This window comes from Megascapheus bottae, chromosome 13 (genome assembly GCF_031878675.1).
Source record: "Megascapheus bottae isolate mThoBot1 chromosome 13, mThoBot2.hap1, whole genome shotgun sequence".
Lineage (NCBI taxonomy): Eukaryota > Metazoa > Chordata > Mammalia > Rodentia > Geomyidae > Megascapheus > Megascapheus bottae.
This window is the reverse complement of record NC_143521.1, coordinates 58276162-58295471: the sequence shown is the minus strand read 5'-3', so window position 1 is coordinate 58295471 and position 19310 is coordinate 58276162. Positions and strand designations below refer to the sequence as shown.

The 19310-nt window shown below is 57.6% G+C and overlaps 1 protein-coding gene across 1 annotated transcript in view; it reads right to left on the bottom strand.

Moving 5' to 3' along the window:
• Sorcs2 (sortilin related VPS10 domain containing receptor 2) overlaps window positions 1–19310 on the bottom strand; it is a 241080-nt gene that overhangs the window by 18290 nt on the left and 203480 nt on the right. The window contains exons 11-18 of the mRNA XM_090343870.1: window positions 18134–18236; window positions 17539–17615; window positions 15536–15627; window positions 15175–15282; window positions 11445–11565; window positions 3887–4020; window positions 2894–3022; window positions 2452–2623 (exon numbers count right to left, since the gene is read on the bottom strand). Of these exons, the coding sequence (XP_090199996.1) occupies window positions 2452–2623; window positions 2894–3022; window positions 3887–4020; window positions 11445–11565; window positions 15175–15282; window positions 15536–15627; window positions 17539–17615; window positions 18134–18236 (936 nt within the window). The remainder of the gene's footprint in view (window positions 1–2451; window positions 2624–2893; window positions 3023–3886; window positions 4021–11444; window positions 11566–15174; window positions 15283–15535; window positions 15628–17538; window positions 17616–18133; window positions 18237–19310) is intronic.

Here is a 19310-nt window from a genome sequence, read left to right as displayed (position 1 = left end):
TCCCTGCACCCCCTCTGTGCTCCCTGTATCCCTCTGTGCTCCCTGTACCCCCTCTGTGCTCCCTGCATCCCCTCTGTGCTCCCTGTACCCCTCTGTGCTCCCTACACCCCCTTTGTGCTCCCTGCACTCTCTCTGTGCTCCCTGTACCACTCTGTGCTCCCTACACCCCCTCTGTGCTCCCTACACCCCCTATGTGCTCCCTGTACCCCTCTGTGCCCCCTGCAACCCCTCCGTGCTCCCTGTACCCCCTCTGTGCTTCCTGTACCCCCTCTGTGCTCCCTGTACCCTCTCTGTGTTCCCGGCACCCTCTCTGTGCTCCCTGTACCCCCTCTGTGCTTCCTGTACCCCTCTGTGCTCCCTGCACCCCCTCCGTGCTCCCTGTACCCTCTCTGTGCTCCCTACGCCCCCTCTGTGTTCCCTGTACCCCTCTGTACTCCCTGCACCCCTCTGGCTCCCTGCATCCCCTCTGTGCTCCCTACACCCCCTCAGTGCTCCCTGCACCCTCTCCATGCTCCCTGCAACCCCTCCATGCTCCCTGTACCCCTCTTTGCTCTCTGTACCACCTCTGTGCTCCCTGCACTCTCTCTGTGCTCCCTGCCCCCTCTCTGTGCTCCCTGCCCCCTCTCTGTGCTCCCTGCACCCCTCCGTGCTCCCTGCCCCCTCTCTGTGCTCCCTGTACCCCCTCTGTGCTTCCTGTACCCCCTCTGTGCTCCCTGTACCCTCTCTGTGCTCCCTGCCCCCTCTCTGTGCTCCCTGTACCCCTCTGTGCTTCCTGCACCCTCTCTGTGCTCCCTGCACCCCTCTGGCTCCCTGTATCCCCTCTGGCTCCCGCACTCCTGTGTTTCCTGCACCTCTGTGAGTTCTACGTTTCACTTTTGAATTTCCTGCGAGATCAGTCGTTATTTCAATAACCGGAAACATAAGCATGCTGTTGATTAATTCCAAAGACTGGAGGAAGCTGAGCTCCCTGTAACCCGAGCTACTCAGGAGGCTGAGATCTGAGGATGGCAGTTCAAAGCCAGCCAGGGCAGGTAAGCCTGTGACTACTCTTACCTCCAGCAAACCACCCAGAAAAAGCTGGAAGTGGTGCTGTGGCTCAAGTGGTTGAGCCCTAGCCTTGAGAAAAAGAATCTCAGGGGCAGAGCCCAGGCCCTGAGTTCCAGCACACACACGCGCGCGCGCACGCACACACATACACACACACACACACGCACGCACACATGCATTCACACACACATCCACATATACACATGCATACACACACAGAAGAGCGGAAGGAAATGTAAAATTGAACCAATTTAACCATTCCCCAGAGGGAGAAGAATTGAGATGATGTTTGTACTCTTTACCTCTTATGTGTTTCCCAGATATTCTACGCTGAGCATATATTACTTTTAACATCAGAAGAAAATGGAGCACTTTGTGTTAAGTTAAAAATGGAAAGAGAGGGGCCAGGAGTTTGGCCTAGTGGTTAAAGTGCTTGCCTAGCATGCACGAAGACCCGGGTTCGATTCCTTGGTACCACATACGTAGAAAAAAGCTGGAAGTGGTGCTGAGGCTCAAGTGGTAGAGCTCTAGCCTTGAGAAAGTCCAAGGACAGGGCTCAGGACCTGAGGTCAAGCCCAGGACTGGAAAAAAAATGGAAAGAGAGCCCGGGCTCAGTGGCTCACGCCTGTCATCCTAACTACTCAGGAGGCTGAGATCTGAGATCCAGGTTCAAAGCCAACCCAGGCACGAACGTCTGTGAGCCTCTCACCTCCAGTGAACCACCAGAAAACCAGAAGTGGGGCTGTGGTTCAAGGGGTAGGGCAGTAGCCTTGAGCTCAGGAACAGCGTCCAGGCCCAGAGTTCAAGTCCCACCACTGACAAAAAAATTGTAAAGAGCAGGAAGACATACATACACATATGTATACACACACACACACACACACATGTACAGAGAGAGGGGGCATGTGTACACACATATACATACAGGATTTTTACTGCGTGATTATAAATAATAGTTTCTTTAACTTTGTTTTTGTTAGGATTCCAAATTAAATCAACCGAATTAGAGGTTTACCAGATGTCTTGCAGCTCCAGGACTACTGAGTCAGCGGGTAAGCATGGGTGTACACGCAGGTCTTGCACACGTGTGCACCTGCCTGTGCGATGTCCTCCCACCCATGTCTGTGATTTCTGCCTCTCCCTTGACGGGATCATTGAGGCAGACCCCTCCTCCCTGGCAGCGCCTTGCCCTGCTCACCTGCTCCTGTCCCTCAACCCGCACACCTGCTCCTCCCCCACCCCCCCCCGCCCCACTCACCTGCTTTTGCTTCCCCCCCTGCTGGCTCACCTGGTCCTCACCCACTTCCCGCCCCAGCTCACCTGCTCCTGCCCTGTGCCACCTCCCAGGGGCCTGGCTCCCCTGTTCCTGCCCCCCCCTCCCCGGCCGCCTGGCCCACAGCTCACGTGCTCCTGCCGCACCACAAACAGCACGTCCTCGCCAGGGCGCACGGCCACAGCCTGGCCTCGGATGCTGACACGCAGGCCCCGGGGCGGCTGCAGCGGGCACTGCAGCTGCACGGGGCTCCGCTGCAGGTCCACGCCGCCCTGGCACACGTTGGACACGACCTTCCGGTACCTGGGGGGCGAGAGAGGTCGGCGACGACGGCCGAGGCTGACCCCTGCCCGTGACTGCGCACAGCCCCACCGGGGGACAAGGCGAGCGGGGAAGCCGGCTTGAGGCAGCGCTCCGGACGCTGTCCCCCGCCTGCTGCCCCCATCCGCTGCTCCCGTCCACCCCCCAGCTCCAGACACCCCAGCACTTGCCAGGCTTCTCTGCCCGGACACTGTACTCAGAGCTGCCGCCCCGAGTCTGCTCCCCACCTGGCAGGAGGCCACGGTCACTCACCCGAGGCTGCTGGTGTAGGTCTGGCCCAGGGCGCAGTCCTCGGGAGGGGACAAGGGGTTAAACCAGAAGTTGGCGGAGCACTTGTTGGACTGAGACTCCAGGGAAGGGGAGCGCTCAAAGCCGTAGTCGCTGGTAGGAAAGAGAGCAGTGACTGTGTGGCCTCAGAGCCAGGCAGAGGGAGCTAGTGCCCCGGGCTGCCCGTGTTCCCGGCTGTGGGGACCCAGGGGATCATGGAGCCTAGAGGGCTGCCTGGGGGAGGCGTCTCAGGGAGTGGAGGGCAGGCCAGCTGCCCAGAAGGGCGAGCGGGAGGCTGCAATTAAGGCAGGGCCTGCGGGTCAGGGAAGGTGGGGCCGGTGTGAGGGAGGGAGATGGGGTGGATGGAGAGGTGGGAGGTAAGCACGGAGGCTGCAGGCCTTGCAGCCAGGGCTCCATGAGCAGTGAAGAGCCACGCAGCATGTGAGCCACCCAGGGGTGCAGTCAGTGGCACCCCAGCCGTGTCCCTGGAGGAAGGGGAGGGCGGGGGTGCAGCCCACCCTCGTGATGCCAGCCGTTCTCTGCTCTCCTCCCCGCTGCAGTGACCAGGCCTGGTGCCTGCTGGAAGACAGCCCAACCATTCTGCTGCTTCTCCCCAGGCAGGGCTAAGAGACAGTTCCAAGGCAAGGAAGGGTGGGTGTGGGCCTGGGGAGAGCACTGCGGCCTGGCCTCGGGGACACAGCAGGGGCCTGGGGACATGGCTGGGACCTGGGGACACGGCTGGGACCTGGCCCTGGGGACACAGCTAGAGCCTGGGGACACGGCTGGGACCTGGCCCTGGGGACACAGCTAGAGCCTGGGGACACGGCTGGGACCTTGCCTCAGAGACATAGCTGGGGCCTGGGGACATGGCTGGGATCCAGCCCTGGGGACACAACTGGGCCCTGGGGACATGGCTGGCCCCTGGGGACACGGCTGGGCCTGGCCCTGGCACCCGGGTGCAGGAGGGTGTGGACTCACCAGATGAAGTCCGAGTCCCTGCACTGGCACACCCGTGACGTGAGGGCCGATGTGAAGCTCCTCCCCTTGACACACCAGGAGGTGGACTTCCTCTTCCGGAAACTCCTCTGCTGGCCCATGATGCACTGGTCACCCTGAGCAGAGACCCCAGGGTGAGGCACGAGCGCAGGAAGGCTGGCCCTCTACCAGCTCGTCCTGACCACCCTTCCGGAACAGAGGGCGTGGGGGAAACTGAGGCCCAGAAAGGACTGGGCAGGTGTGAGGTCAAGCTGGAGCAGCCGTCCTCCTCCTCTTGCCAATCCATGAGCATTCACTGCGTTCCTACTGTGTGCAGGCTGGCTGGGCCCTGAGGGGTCGCAGGACTGCTGGGTACACGGCACCCGGGAGCTCACGGCCTCCAGGTGGGGATGGCAGCAGGCCTGAGCAGGGGCTGGCACGGGGCTCTGCCTTGAGCGTGTGGACACACAGTGGGTCCTGAGCAGGGGCTGGGCACGGGGCTGTGCCTTGAGCGTGTGGACACACAGTGGGTCCTGAGCAGGGGCTGGGCACGGGGCTGTGCCTTGAGCGTGTGGACACACAGTGGGTCCTGAGCAGGGGCTGGGCACGGGGCTGTGCCTTGAGCGTGTGGACACACAGTGGGTCCTGAGCAGGGGCTGGGCACGGGGCTGTGCCTTGAGCGTGTGGACACACAGTGGGTCCTGAGCAGGGGCTGGCATGGGGCTGTGCCTTGAGCATGTGGACACACAGTGGGTCCTGAGCAGGGGCTGGCATGGGGCTGTGCCTTGAGCGTGTGGACACACAGTGGGTCCTGAGCAGGGGCTGGCATGGGGCTGTGCCTTGAGCGTGTGGACACACAGTAGGTCCTGAGCAGGGGCTGGCATGGGGCTGTGCCTTGAGCGTGTGGACACACAGTGGGTCCTGAGCAGGGGCTGGCATGGGGCTGTGCCTTGAGCGTGTGGACACACAGTGGGTCCTGAGCAGGGGCTGGGCACGGGGCTGTGCCTTGAGCGTGTGGACACACAGTGGGTCCTGAGCAGGGGCTGGGCACAGGGCTATGACTTGAGTGTGTGGACTCACAGTGGGTCCTGACTAGGGGCCAGCACGGGGCTGTGCCTTGAGTGAGCGGACACACAGTGGGTCCTGAGCAGGGGCTGGTCACGGGGCTGTGCCTTGAGCGTGTGGACACACAGTGGGTCCTGAGCAGGGGCTGAGCACAGGGCTGTGCCTTGAGTGAGCGGACACACAGTGGGTCCTGTGCAGGGCTGGGCACAGGGCTGTGCCTTGAGTGTGTGGACACACAGTAGGTTCCTTGCGACCTGGGGACAGAGCTCAGCCCCAGGGTCTGTGACACACAGTGGGTCCCGTGCGGCCTGGGGACAGAGCTCAGCCCCAGGGTCTGTGGACACACAGTAGGTCCCGTGCGGCCTGGGGACAGAGCTCAGCCGCAGGGTCTGTGGACACACAGTGGGTCCCGTGTGGCCTGGGGACAGAGCTCAGCCGCAGGGTCTGTGACACACAGTGGGTCCCGTGCGGCCTGGGGACAGAGCTCAGCCCCAGGGTCTGTGGACACACAGTGGGTCCCGTGCGGCCTGGGGACAGAGCTCAGCCGCAGGGTCTGTGACACACAGTGGGTCCCGTGCGGCCTGGGGACAGAGCTCAGCCCCAGGGTCTGTGGACACACAGTGGGTCCCGTGCGGCCTGGGGACAGAGCTCAGCCGCAGGGTCTGTGGACACACAGTAGGTCCTGTGCGGCCTGGGGACAGAGCTCAGCCCCAGGGTCTGTGGACACACAGTGGGTCCCGTGCGGCCTGGGGACAGAGCTCAGCCGCAGGGTCTGTGACACACAGTAGGTCCTGTGCAGCTCAGCCGCAGGGTCTGTGGACACACAGTGGGTCCCGTGCGGCCTGGGGACAGAGCTCAGCCGCAGGGTCTGTGACACACAGTAGGTCCTGTGCAGCCTGGGGACAGAGCTCAGCCCCAGGGTCTGTGACACACAGTGGGTCCCGTGCGGCCTGGGGACAGAGCTCAGCCGCAGGGTCTGTGACACACAGTAGGTCCTGTGCAGCCTGGGGACAGAGCTCAGCCCCAGGGTCTGTGACACACAGTGGGTCCCGTGCGGCCTGGGGACAGAGCTCAGCCCCAGGGTCTGTTGTGGGGAGCCGGAGCAGCCAAGACGGCGCCTGTCCCCTGCCTCGCTCATTGTATACAAATTTCTTAGTTCCCCTTAGTGGGTGTGTGAGTGCAGAGCCTTTGCTCGCTCCGCTGCGTCTGCGCGTATGACGTCTGCGCGTATGACGTCAGAGGCCTGACCAATCCCGAGTTTTAAAAAGACCTTAGCAGCACAGCAGCCAATGGAAAAAGTCCCGCGTTCTTTGATTGTATATAAGCAGCTGCACTTCCCTGCCCCGCGCCCCTCCGCTTCAATCTTTCCCTTAAAATAAGTTGCTCTTCCATAAAGCGTGATCGAGAAGGATCCTCGTGTGGTGTCCGTTCTTCCCTGCTGGTCAGGGGTGCCGGGCGCCGCAACTGGTGCCGAAACCCGGGACCTGCGGAGGGGCCGAAGAGGATCCAGAACTTGACACGTGAAGAGGACTCCTTCTAGGTATGTTGTTCTGAGAAGTTCCTGTCTGGGTGCTTGTTATCGTTCTTCCTCTGTGGTTTGTGTTAACTCGGTCTTTAAACATCAGTATGGGTAACTCTTTAGGAAGCGTGTGCCGTATAAGGGACTTCTGTGCCCCCTTACAGGCCCTTCTTAAACAGCGTGGGCTGAGAATTTCCCGCGGCACAATACATAGAGTGTTAACAGATATTGAGATACACGCCCCATGGTTTGCGGAGTCTGGAGATCTCTCACTGGCCTGTTGGGATATATTAGGCGAGGACCTGAATAGAGCTCTAGAAAAGGGAGGGGTCTCCCGCGCCACGTTGCCCATATGGAGAATGGTGCGCGCTTGTTTGGAGGAGGGCAGAAATACTGAGATTATTAAAGAAGGGAGGAAGGTATTAATTAAGCACCAGGATAGTCTCTCGGAGTCATCGTACAAGGAAGGAGGGACCACCAAGAGTGGGGTAAAATGTAAGAGAAAACAAAAGAATGGAATTGAGGGACTGCAGCCCTCACAAAGTACAGTGCAGGAGGAGGAGAGAAGAGAAAAGAAAAAACAGGAGGGACCAAGGAGCTCCCTCTATCAGGATGCAGGAGAGTCAGATCAAAGCACAGAAAATGAGGGGGATGGGCTCCCGGAGGAGCTAAGTTCAAAGGAAGAGGAGGAGTTAGAGGAACAGGCTGCCGCATACAGCCCCAGGGGAGGATTTGGTGCAGACAATGGCCAGGCCCGACCTGCCCCCTCTGCCCCACCCCCCTACGTCCCAAAGGGAAGTTTCTTTAAAGCTGTGTGGGTGCCTCAGTGGCCCCTGTCCCAAGAAAAACTGGAGGCTATAACTCAATTGGTACAGGAACAACTAAGGTTTGGACATGTGGAGCCTTCTGTTTCTCCATGGAATACCCCTATTTTTGTTATTAAAAAGGTCTCAGGCAAGTGGAGATTAAAGGTGCAATTTTCAGAAAAGGTTCAGTTTTTAGGTTCCATAATTTCTCCCACAGTTGTTACACCTCAAAAGGTGGTATTAAAGACAAAGCATTTGCATACCCTTCATGATTTTCAAAAATTAATGGGGGACGTAAATTGGGTCCGAAATTTTCTTAATGTCCCTCGCTCTGAATTGTTGCCCCTCTTTTCCTTATTGGAGGGAGATCCGGATGTTACTTCACCTAGAAAATTGACTGTTCAGGCTAAGAGTTCCATTCAGCGTCTTGAACAGGCCATAGAAAATGCACAACTCTTGCGTGTAAATCCATCAGCGCCAATCTTATTGTGCATATTTAAAACAAAAAATTATCCTACAGGAGTATTATGGCAAGAAGGCCCATTGTTATGGTTACATGGAAATTCTTATGGCTTAAAAACTATTCAGTATTTTCCAGAATTAGTTGCTTTATTAGCTCTTACAGGTTGCAAGGCGTGTTTGACTCACTTTGCAAAATTTCCTGACAAATTAATTATTCCTTATACCCGGCAACAAGTACAAATATTGGCTGCCTCTGTTGACTGGTGGGCAGTTTTGGTGTGCTCCTTTCCAAATATAATTGACAATCATTATCCCAAACATCCACTGCTGAATTTTGTGCGTGAAGATTGGGTGTATTTCCCCAAAGTTACGAAAAAACTGCCTCTGAGTAATGCCCTAATTATATTTACAGATGGGTCAAAAACAGGCCGAGGTGCCTATGTAGTTCAAGGAAAAGAGCCAGTAACTTTAAATTTTCAACCAGAAACTCCACAAGTAGTTGAATGTCTAACAGTTTTAGAAGTATTCAGGAAATTTTCTGAGCCTTTTAACCTATATTCTGATTCACAATATGTAGTTAATGCAGTGGCATCCCTGGAAGTCGCAGCCTCCATAAAAGGTAGCAGTACAGTTTCAAATATATTATCCCAACTTCAGAGTTTAATTTTACAAAGGAAAAATCCTTTTTTCATTGGTCATATTCGGGCACATACTGGCTTGCCTGGTCCCATGTCAGAGGCCAATGCCTTAGTGGATTTGACTGCCAGAGCCCTGGTGGGCCTTTCCCATAATTCTGTTCAATTAGCACGGGATTTTCATCAACTTTATCATGTTTCTGCAAAAACCCTTCGTTATAAGTTTTCCATTTCACGCCAACAGGCTAGAGAAATTGTTAAAGCTTGTCAATCCTGTGTAGTATATCATCCCTCTTTCATAATTGGAGTTAATCCTAGAGGCCTTTGCTCTAATGCCTTATGGCAAATGGATGTTACTCACGTGCCCGAGTTTGGCAGGACAAAATATGTTCATGTTTCAGTGGACACTTTCTCTGGCATAATGCATGCCACGGCCCTTACAGGGGAAAGGGTGTCCAATGTTAAAGTTCATTGCTTGGAAGCATGGGCAGCATGGGGAAAACCATTAAAATTGAAAACAGATAATGGCCCTGCTTATGCCTCTGCTGGATTTCGCTCTTTTTGCACTCAAATGCAGGTAGTTCATTCTACTGGCCTCCCTTACAATCCCCAGGGTCAGGGAATTGTGGAACGTGCCAATAGAACACTTAAACAACTTTTATTTAAACAAAAGGAGGGAATAGGCCGAGATGCCTCCCCCAGAGAAAGGCTGGCCATTGCACTGTTTACCTTAAATTATGTAACAGTGGATGACAATGGACAATCAGCTGCTGATCGGCATGCTGGAAAAATGGCAATACCACCCACACAAAAAGTAATGTGGAAAAATGTTATCGATAACAAATGGTATGGACCGGATCCTGTAATTCAGAGATCCAGGGGAGCTGTTTGTGTTTTTCCACAGGGACAGGAATCCCCCCATTGGGTGCCGCAGCGCCTCGTAAGGATATTGGAGGAAAATCAAACGCCTAAAGAGGATGATGCGAAACAAAATCCTGGGAATAATCCTGTTAATAATTCTTCTGCTGCCACGACTTTGGATGAAGAGACAGAAGGGAAAAAGCAACAAGGAAAGGACGATGTGGGCAGTGATGAAGACCTTTCCATTACCAATGCCTGTGACTAATGCTTCTTCCATTTTCCCCTTTGTACCAATTCTTCCTTGCAACTTCCCTAGGACTGCAAGGTTCCCTATGCCTTACCCTGTCAAAAAATCTGTCCTTCTGTGTTAGGCTGGTTTCTCAAAAATTGGGTCGCTCTGATTATTTTAAATTGTTCTGCCATAGAGTGTAAATTGAGTCAATGCTGGAGCCGTTGCCTACATTTGTTCCAGTTCCTGTGAATGTTTGTTGCAGTTTGTTTTGGGTTTTGTGTCTTTAGCCTTTGGTTGCTCTGCTGAATGAGGTCTCGCAATAAGAGAGAGAGAGCAATGCTTGTTCATGCACTCACTGCCTTGGAGCAGGGACACTCCCCCAAAATTTGGCTTGCAGCTTTAAAGGCCAACTAAAACTGCCCTGTACTGCCTTTGCACCCTCAAGACCTTAGTCTATTGCACGAGGAATAGGAGTATAGGCAGCCAAGAGTTGTGAAATGATGGACAAAGTACCACTCCTGACCCTAACAGGTCAGGGAGAGCATGTGCGTCAGCATATGGGTCTGCGCCCCTAGCCCATCTCCACAAAGGGAAAAGAGGACCTGGAGGGGAGGGATCCAGGGTTGGCCGCCTGGGTCACTCCTCTAGAGTAGGACCTCAAGTTTTACTTTGGAGGACAGCACCTCTACTCTCTTCACAACAGGTATGTTGGCCTGCTGCGTTAAAACAGAAAGGGGGAGATGTGGGGAGCCGGAGCAGCCAAGACGGCGCCTGTCCCCTGCCTCGCTCATTGTATACAAATTTCTTAGTTCCCCTTAGTGGGTGTGTGAGTGCAGAGCCTTTGCTCGCTCCGCTGCGTCTGCGCGTATGACGTCAGAGGCCTGACCAATCCCGAGTTTTATGACAGAGCAGCCAATGGCAAAAGTCCCGCGTTCCTTGATTGTTTATAAGCAGCTGCACTTCCCTGCCCCGCGCCCCTCCGCTTCATCTTTCCCTTCAAATAAGTTGCTCTTCCATAAAGCGTGATCGAGAAGGATCCTCGTGTGGTGTCCGTTCTTCCCTGCTGGTCAGGGGTGCCGGGCGCCGCAGTCTGTGACACACAGTAGGTCCTGTGCAGCCTGGGGACAGAGCTCAGCCCCAGGGTCTGTGGACACACAGTAGGTCCTGTGCAGCCTGGGGACAGAGCTCAGCCGCAGGGTCTGTGGACACACAGTAGGTCCTGTGCAGCCTGGGGACAGAGCTCAGCCCCAGGGTCTGTGACACACAGTGGGTCCCGTGCGGCCTGGGGACAGAGCTCAGCCCCAGGGTCTGTGACACACAGTAGGTCCTGTGCAGCCTGGGGACAGAGCTCAGCCGCAGGGTCTGTGGACACACAGTAGGTCCTGTGCAGCCTGGGGACAGAGCTCAGCCCCAGGGTCTGTGACACACAGTGGGTCCCGTGCGGCCTGGGGACAGAGCTCAGCCCCAGGGTCTGTGACACACAGTAGGTCCTGTGCAGCCTGGGGACAGAGCTCAGCCGCAGGGTCTGTGGACACAGGTCCTGGAAGTGCTCAGCATACTCGGCAGGGATGAGAACAGGCCTGGCCAAACCAGCTTGGTCCCATCGGGGTCAGGCTCTGGGACCTTCCCCAGGCCACCTCCTTCCTCCTCAGCCAGGCCCAGCAAAGCCCCAGGAAGTCACCTGGCAGTACCGGAGGGGCCGACCTTGGGTCCTGGCCGTGGCCGCTTGGTCCTCCGTCTGTAGTGGAGGAGCCTTGGCTCCAGGCCCTGGTATGAGCGTAGGATACCTGAGTCCCTGCCCCTGGGTGTCCAGGGGAGCTGCAGCCCCACGGGACCAAGGCCCACAGCCCAGGATGGCAGCCCGGAGCAGGGGAGACAGGACGTCCCCCGGGTCGGGGCACAGCTCCGGCAGGAGTCTGCGCGGGGTCCCTGGAGGAGGGGCTCTGGGGCCTGTGGGGGCTGTGGAGGGGGAGCTGCTCACCTGAAGGTCAGTGAGGTTCCAGGAGCTGTAGTCCTCGTCTCCACACGGCCTGGGGAAGGAGGGCCGGAAATCCACCTTGACCAGCTCCCAGTCAGAGCGGAAGCTGATGTGGCCGAAGACCCTGGGCGGGGAGGGCGGCACGTTAGGGTGGCCGTGCCCCCCCGCGGAGGGATGTGTGGACGGCCCGCTCAGTGCCGACCACGCCGTGGCCAGAGAGGCTGCCCTGCCCTCCAGGAGAGAATCGGGCCAGGCCCCCACAGCCTGGGCCACCATGAACCAAATGTGCTATCACCTTCATTAGCATGGGCAGCTACTGGACCCCACGGGGCCAATCGTGATGACAGGACGACGGCCAGGGACAGAGGACGCAGCTCTTCACGGCCTTGCTGGGCCTCGGACAGACTCTGTGGTGTGATTCAGGGTGTGCTCTGTGGTGTGATTCAGGCTGTGCTCTGTGGTGTGATTCAGGGTGTGCTCTGTGGAGTGATTCAGGCTGTGCTCTGGGGTGTGATTCAGGGTGTGCTCTGTGGAGTGATTCAGGCTGTGCTCTGTGGAGTGATTCAGGCTGTGCTCTGTGGAGTGATTCAGGCTGTGCTCTGTGGAGTGATTCAGGGTGTGCTCTGTGCTGTGATTCAGGCTGTGCTCTGTGCTGTGATTCAGGCTGTGCTCTGTGGAGTGATTCAGGGTGTGCTCTGTGGTGTGATTCAGGATGTGCTCTGTGGTGTGATTCAGGATGTGCTCTGTGGAGTGATTCAGGCTGTGCTCTGTGGTGTGATTCAGGATGTGCCCTGTGGTGTGATTCAGGGTGTGCTCTGTGGAGTGATTCAGGCTGTGCTCTGTGCTGTGATTCAGGGTGTGCTCTGTGGTGTGATTCAGGGTGTGCTCTGTGGAGTGATTCAGGGTGTGCTCTGTGGAGTAATTCAGGCTGTGCTCTGTGGAGTGATTCAGGGTGTGCTCTGTGCTGTGATTCACGCTGTGCTCTGTGGTGTGATTCAGGGTGTGCTCTGTGGAGTGATTCAGGCTGTGCTCTGTGGTGTGATTCAGGCTATGCTCTGTGGTGTGATTCAGGGTGTGCTCTGTGGTGTGATTCAGGCTGTGCTCTGTGGTGTGATTCAGGATGTGCCCTGTGGTGTGATTCAGGGTGTGCTCTGTGGTGTGATTCAGGGTGTGCTCTGTGGTGTGATTCAGGGTGTGCTCTGTGGTGTGATTCAGGGTGTGCTCTGTGGAGTGATTCAGGGTGTGCTCTGTGGAGTGATTCAGGCTGTGCTCTGTGGTGTGATTCAGGCTGTGCTCTGTGGTGTGATTCAGGGTGTGCTCTGTGTAGTGATTCAGGGTGTGCTCTGTGGTGTGATTCAGGGTGTGCCCTGTGCTGTGATTCAGGGTGTGCTCTGTGCTGTGATTCAGGCTGTGCTCTGTGGTGTGATTCAGGCTGTGCTCTGTGGATTGATTCAGGGTGTGCTTTGTGGAGTGATTCAGGCTGTGCTCTGTGGTGTGATTCAGGGTGTGCTCTGTGGTGTGTTTCAGGCTGTGCTCTCTGGTGTGATTCAGGGTGTGCTCTGTGCTGTGATTCAGGGTGTGCTCTGTGCTGTGATTCAGGGTGTGCTCTGTGGTGTGATTCAGGGTGTGCTCTGTGCTGTGATTCAGGGTGTGCTCTGTGGTGTGATTCAGGCTGTGCTCTGTGGTGTGATTCAGGCTGTGCTCTGTGGATTGATTCAGGGTGTGCTCTGTGGAGTGATTCAGGCTGTGCTCTGTGGTGTGATTCAGGATGTGCCCTGTGGTGTGATTCAGGGTGTGCTCTGTGGAGTGATTCAGGCTGTGCTCTGTGGTGTGATTCAGGATGTGCTCTGTGGTGTGATTCAGGGTGTGCTCTGTGCTGTGATTCAGGGTGTGCCCTGTGGTGTGATTCAGGCTGTGCTCTCTGGTGTGATTCAGGGTGTGCTCTGTGCTGTGTTTCAGGGTGTGCTCTGTGCTGTGTTTCAGGGTGTGCTCTGTGGTGTGATTCAGGGTGTGCTCTGTGCTGTGATTCAGGCTGTGCTCTGTGGTGTGATTCAGGATGTGCCCTGTGGTGTGATTCAGGGTGTGCTCTGTGGTGTTATTCAGGGTGTGGTCTCTGCTGTGATTCAGGCTGTGCTGTGTGGTGTGATTCAGGGTGTGCTCTGTGGTGTCATTCAGGCTGTGCTCTGTGATTTGATTCAGGCTGGGCTCTGTGGTGTGATTCAGGCTGGGCTCTGTGGTGTGATTCAGGCTGTGTTCTGGGGAGTGATTCAGGGTGTGCCCTGTGGTGTGATTCAGAGTGTGCTCTGTGGTGTGATTCAGGCTGTGCTCTGTGGAGTGATTCAGGCTGTGCTCTGTGGTGTGATTCAGCGTGTGCTCTGTGGTGTGAATGGGGCTGTAGTCTGTGGAGTGATTCGTGGCTGGGGCTAGTATATCTCATGCTGCCAGCTCCTACCTCTTTCACCAGCCTCCCTCTACCTGTGATCAATTTTTGCTTGAATTAGCTTGGGGCAGCAGGAAGGGAAGGGTGGCTGTCTGCCTCTCCTGTTCAGCACCCTGGCAGGGGTGTGTTTATGGGGGTATACCAACATTGGTGGGTGTGGAAGCTTTGCACACTGGCCCTGGTGCTGAGCTTGGGCAGAGAAAGAGGCATCGCCACCCCTGACACTTTCCGTCCCAAGTTCTGCCATGTGCAAATCCCCAGCCTTGGCTCAGGCTCTCAGAAATATCTGTGTTATGTCGGCTCGGTGGCTCACGCCTGTCCTCCTAGCTACTCAGGAGGCTGAGGTCTGAGGATCTCAGTTCAAAGCCAGCCAAGACACAAAAGAACCCGAGACTCTTATCTCCAACTAACCTCCAGAAAATGGGAAGCAGGGCTTGGCTCAAGGGTGGAGTGGTAGCCTGGAGCTGAAGAGCTCAGGGACAATGTCCAGGCCCAGGGATAGGGCTTTAGCCTTGAGCTGAAGATGTCAAGGACAGCACCTAGGCCGAGTTCAAGCCCCATGAGCCACAAAAAAGAAAAAGAAAAAAAGAAATATCCGTGACCTGGTTAGGCTGGGGCGAGATCGGGGAAGCCCAGGGCCCAGCGGCTGCTCTTCAGAGAAGCAGAGGGCAGAGCCATGCTGCAGGACAACCCTGAGGCCACACTGTCTGGGGAAGGGGGGCAGTAGGCAGTGTACACCTTGGCAGATGTGCGTCCTCTAAAAATGACTGTGGCTGGCTTGGGTGTAGATAGAATGTGGGGGCACAGGGCCTCCCCAGGCTGCAGACTGCGTGCCGGTGCTCTGTGGTCTTGCACAGGTGGAATGCTCTCTGTGCTTCCAGAATGGAAAGGCTGTTTGAAGGTGCAGCACTGGGATGGCTCTGTGGGAGCCGTTCTGAGACTCTGGCTGTGAACTCAGCCATTATGACCAGAACCAGTGAGAGCCATGTAGGAGATGGAGGACACAGCGCTGTTTCTGGCAAGGGGCAAGGGGCACAGATGGGCACACCTCATCTGGGCAGCGGCCAGGGCACACTTCCCTCCCCTCCCCCACCGGATCCATGCACCCCCCACTCAGTTCCAGCCCCTTCTTTAGCCCCAGTTCCCCTCCCCCACCGCCAGCTCTAGGCTTCCTCCAGCTGAAGGCAGCCCCCCTCCCAGCACGCCTGCATCCCCACGTCAGCCCCCCTCCCAGCACGACCAGCGTCTTCCCCAGGCTCGCTCAGCTCCCCCTCCTCTGCCCCCAGCACTCACGTCATGACCAGCGTCTCGTCCCCAGGCTCGCTCAGCAGCCCGTCCACAAACACAGAGGTGCTGGTGAAGTTGTGCGAGCTCCAGGTGAAGCCCTCGTCCACGCTGAACCTGTGAGCCACGGTCCGCGTGAGGCTGGGCCGCCCTGCGCACCGCCGCCCGCCCGTCTTCCATTTCTGGTCCACACCTGGCCCCCGCCTCCTTGTCTGGGCTGAAGCCAGCGCCATGGGCCAACCCCTCTCAGTACCATCACAGCCGGGCCGCCGGGCCTGTGGGCGGTGCCCTCTGCGCCCTGGGCTGGCATCCAGGAGGGGTCCTGGGAGGCCCCTCCCTCCCTGCCCTCTGCCTGCCCCCCCCGCCTCACTTGAGGATCTTGAGAGGGATGGAGGTGTCCTTGATGGCCGCGATCACGCCGCCGTGGTCCAGGTAGAGGACGTGGTGCTCCTCCTCAAACACCTGCGGGCACAGCGGGCAGTGAGCCAGGCCCGGCGGGGGCACTGGGAGAGGACACGGCAGGGCCGGGCCTGGACCCCGGGCCGACCCCAGCACACCCAGGCGGGGTGGACGCTGGGCAGTAACTTTAGACCCTGGACATGCAGGAGAAAAGCACACGCAATCTCTGTGTGGGACGTGGCGGGCCACGTGGGAGGGCACCATGGGGTCCAGAGGCTGGGGGAGCGCCCGGATATGAAGCCCAGTCTGGCTTGTGTGCCATGTGGGCCACGGGCTCAGGTGCGCTGGGCTGCCTCAGCTCCAAGCTGGGACCCACAGACCCCCAATCGCCCCACCTCCGCCCGTGCCCCAGAGGACAGCTGGGGCCGGCTTCCTCCCTGCCAGCACCCAGGTGAAGGCCTAGCTCAGGCAGGATGCCAGGGGCCCTGCATGTGCACCGTGCAAGGCTCTGCCCTCCCAGGGATCCCTTGCCTGTCCCCCAGGGGCTGGACAGCGGCGGAGGCAGAAGGGCAGGGCTGCAGGCCTCTGCCCGAGAGCTCTGGAGCCTGGCATCTCCCCAGTCAGTCCTGGGCTGGCTGGGCACCAGATCTCCATGACAGGACTTGCAACCGTGTCTGTGCCCTCCACACAGCACAGGCGAAAGGGCCTGGCTGGCCTCTGCCATGGGAAAGGCCAGCGGGGTGTCACCAAGCCCCCCCCCCCCCCCCCCGGGGACCTCTGTGCCCCAGGAGCAGAGCTGCAAGTCCGTAGCACGGTTGGGCTGTCCGTGCCTCAGAGCCCAGCAGGAAGAGGGGACCACGCCCCCCTCCCCCGCCTCTTCTCTCCCTAGGGCTGTGCTGAGGCTCCCGGAAGCTCCTGCTATTCCAGGTCTGTGGCCTGATGAGCACACTGTCCTCCGCCACTCGTGCTCACAGCCACCATGGACACAGCACCACGGGCCCCTGAGGAGGCAGCCTGGCTCTCTACTTGTCTTCTGGGACTCTAGCAACTCCATCATCTGCTGGGTATCTGCTTTTCCTCTTCCTCCTCCCGCCCCGATGCACACGCATGCCGGGCACAGTGTGGACCTCTCTGCTTGCCCTTGTGTGCACACACACGTGGCCATGCACTCACAGCACGGACCCCTCTGCCTGCCCCGACACACATGCAGCACGCGTGCCCCCACGCACACAGGCGCTGTGTCCCCGGGGCATCCTCCTCACCCTGTTACCCCTGTCCCCTGGGCATGGAGCAGCCCCGCAGGGTGCCAGACTCTCTTCAGGAATCAGATCTGGCACCCCAAGTTTGCAACCTCCGCAAGTTGCTCTGTGCAAATGGCCACCAGAGCCCCTAAAAATGTCTCCCCCACCTCGGGCTGCTTCTCCTGGCAGGGGGTTCAAGGTCCACAGGCAGAGCACGGCGTCGGGATACTTCAGACACACTCCCCAGGCACAGGGAAGCGGGAATGCCATAAGACAATGGACGTATTGCCCTTTTCCCAGCTCCTTGTTCCTTGCATAGTGTGAAGACACCGTGGCCTCTGCCACAGCAGCAGTGAGCTGGGTATGCTTGGCATTGGCCTGTGTGTCCAGGACATCCTCTGGGTGGGGCTGTCGAGCACACACAGGGGAGAGAGGCTGGCCTGGAGCAGACGTGTGGGTCAGGCGAGACACATATGATCCTCCATTCTCCCAGATGGTGCACTCCTGGGACTGCAGCACCCATCTGTGACCCCAGAATGGCCTGGGCTGACTCCTGGCTCTGGGGAGAGCCTCTTGCTGCTAGGGACCCCTGGCCCTGCCACTCGGGCTGGTAGGCCCTGCTCAGACTTCTTCAGGGAGCCGCGCAAGTGGAGGGGCTGGCGGCACAGACGCAGCTCCTGGGGTGCTGTGGGCTGGGGGCTGCAGGGGACACAGGTACCTCCCGCTGTCCTACCTGCCGCCAGGTGTGGCCACAGTCAGATGTGATGTACATCTCCTCCTTATACTCCACCAGCTGCGAGCCCAAGTTACCTGGACCAAAAGAAAGAGGGGCCGCAGTGATCTTGGGGGGCCTGCCTCCCGCTCCCCTCCTTTACCATGGGCAGACTGAGGGGCCCTCTGTCCCGGCTCTATAGTTCCATGGCCAGAGCAGGACCTGCTGTAGCTGCCCCTCTGCAGAGCAAAGGCCAACCCTCCCCAGAAAGCCAGGCCCACCACTCCATGCATCCATGCATCCATCCACCCTTTTATTACCAATCCATCCATCCATCCATCATCCATCCATCCACCCTTTCATTTACTAATCTATCACCCACCAACCCATCCACTCATCTCATCATCAGCCATGCATGTTACCCGCTCATCACCCATCCATCCATCCATCCATCCACACACCCATCCAGCCACCACGTGTCTCACCCTACATTCACTGCACTGACATCCTCAGAGTCTTAGGAGAACCGGGCCTCTGGTCAGCCTGTGGTACTGTGGGGTTACTGAACACACCATGGCCCCGTCCCTGGAGCATCCTGCAGGGCGTGGGCACCCACCTGCACCCATGATGAGGCCAGGGGCGGTGTCCTTGGTGTGCACGGTGCCTGACACGTAGGGGTTGTCTGCCCAGCGCAGGTGCAGGTGCAGACGGCACTCCGGCTGCAGGGAGGAGACAAGGGAGCACAATTAGCGCATGACAGGAACGGCCTGGAAAAACCACCTGTGGGGTTCCAGGCTGTGTGGGAGGAGTGGATGAAACACCGCCGACCTTGGTTTCAAGGTCAGCAAGGGTGGGCGAGGCCTCAGCAGACACTGCTTGGTATCCTGGGGTCGGGGGAATGGCGCCAGGACCAGCATGGCACCGGGGCCAGGACAGCTTTCTCCTCCAGGACAGAGACCCCTGCCCCTGGGAGAGACCCCTGCTCTGTCTGGTCAGGGAGCATCCTGTGGCCTGGATCTCCACAGTGGAGACTTTCTGCCATGGCCCCACATGCAGGGAGGAACCAGGGAATGAGATTCCCAGAACCTGTGAAGCTCACGTAAACTCCACCCATCCATCTGTCCCTCTGCTCATCCATTCATCTGCTCAGGAACCTATACATTCATCAACCTACCCCTCTATCCATTCCTCTACACACCTACAAATCCACCCACCATCCACACATATATCCATATACCCATGCATCCCCATCCATCCACTAACCTACCCACTTACCCATCCATCCATCCATCCACCCACCCATCCATCCATCCATCCATCCATCCATCCACCCACCCATCCATCCATCCATCCATCCATCCACCCATCCATCCACCCACCCACCTATCCATCCATCCATCATCCATCCACCCACCCATCTATCCATCCATCTATCTATCCATCCTTCCATCATCCATCCATCCATCCATCCATCCACCCATCCATCCATCCATTCATCCATCCATCCATGAATCCATTCACTAACCTACCTACTCATTCATGTATCCATCCATCAATCCATCTACCAGCCATTCATCTATCTGTCAATGCATCCATCCATCCATCCATCCACCCACCCATCCATCCATCCATCCATCCATCCATTCACCCACCCATCCATCCATCCACCCATCCATCCATGAATCAATTTACTAACCTACCTACTCATTCATGTATCCATCCATCAATCCATCTACCAGCCATTCATCTATCTGTCAATGCATCCATCCATCTATCCATGCATACATCTGTCC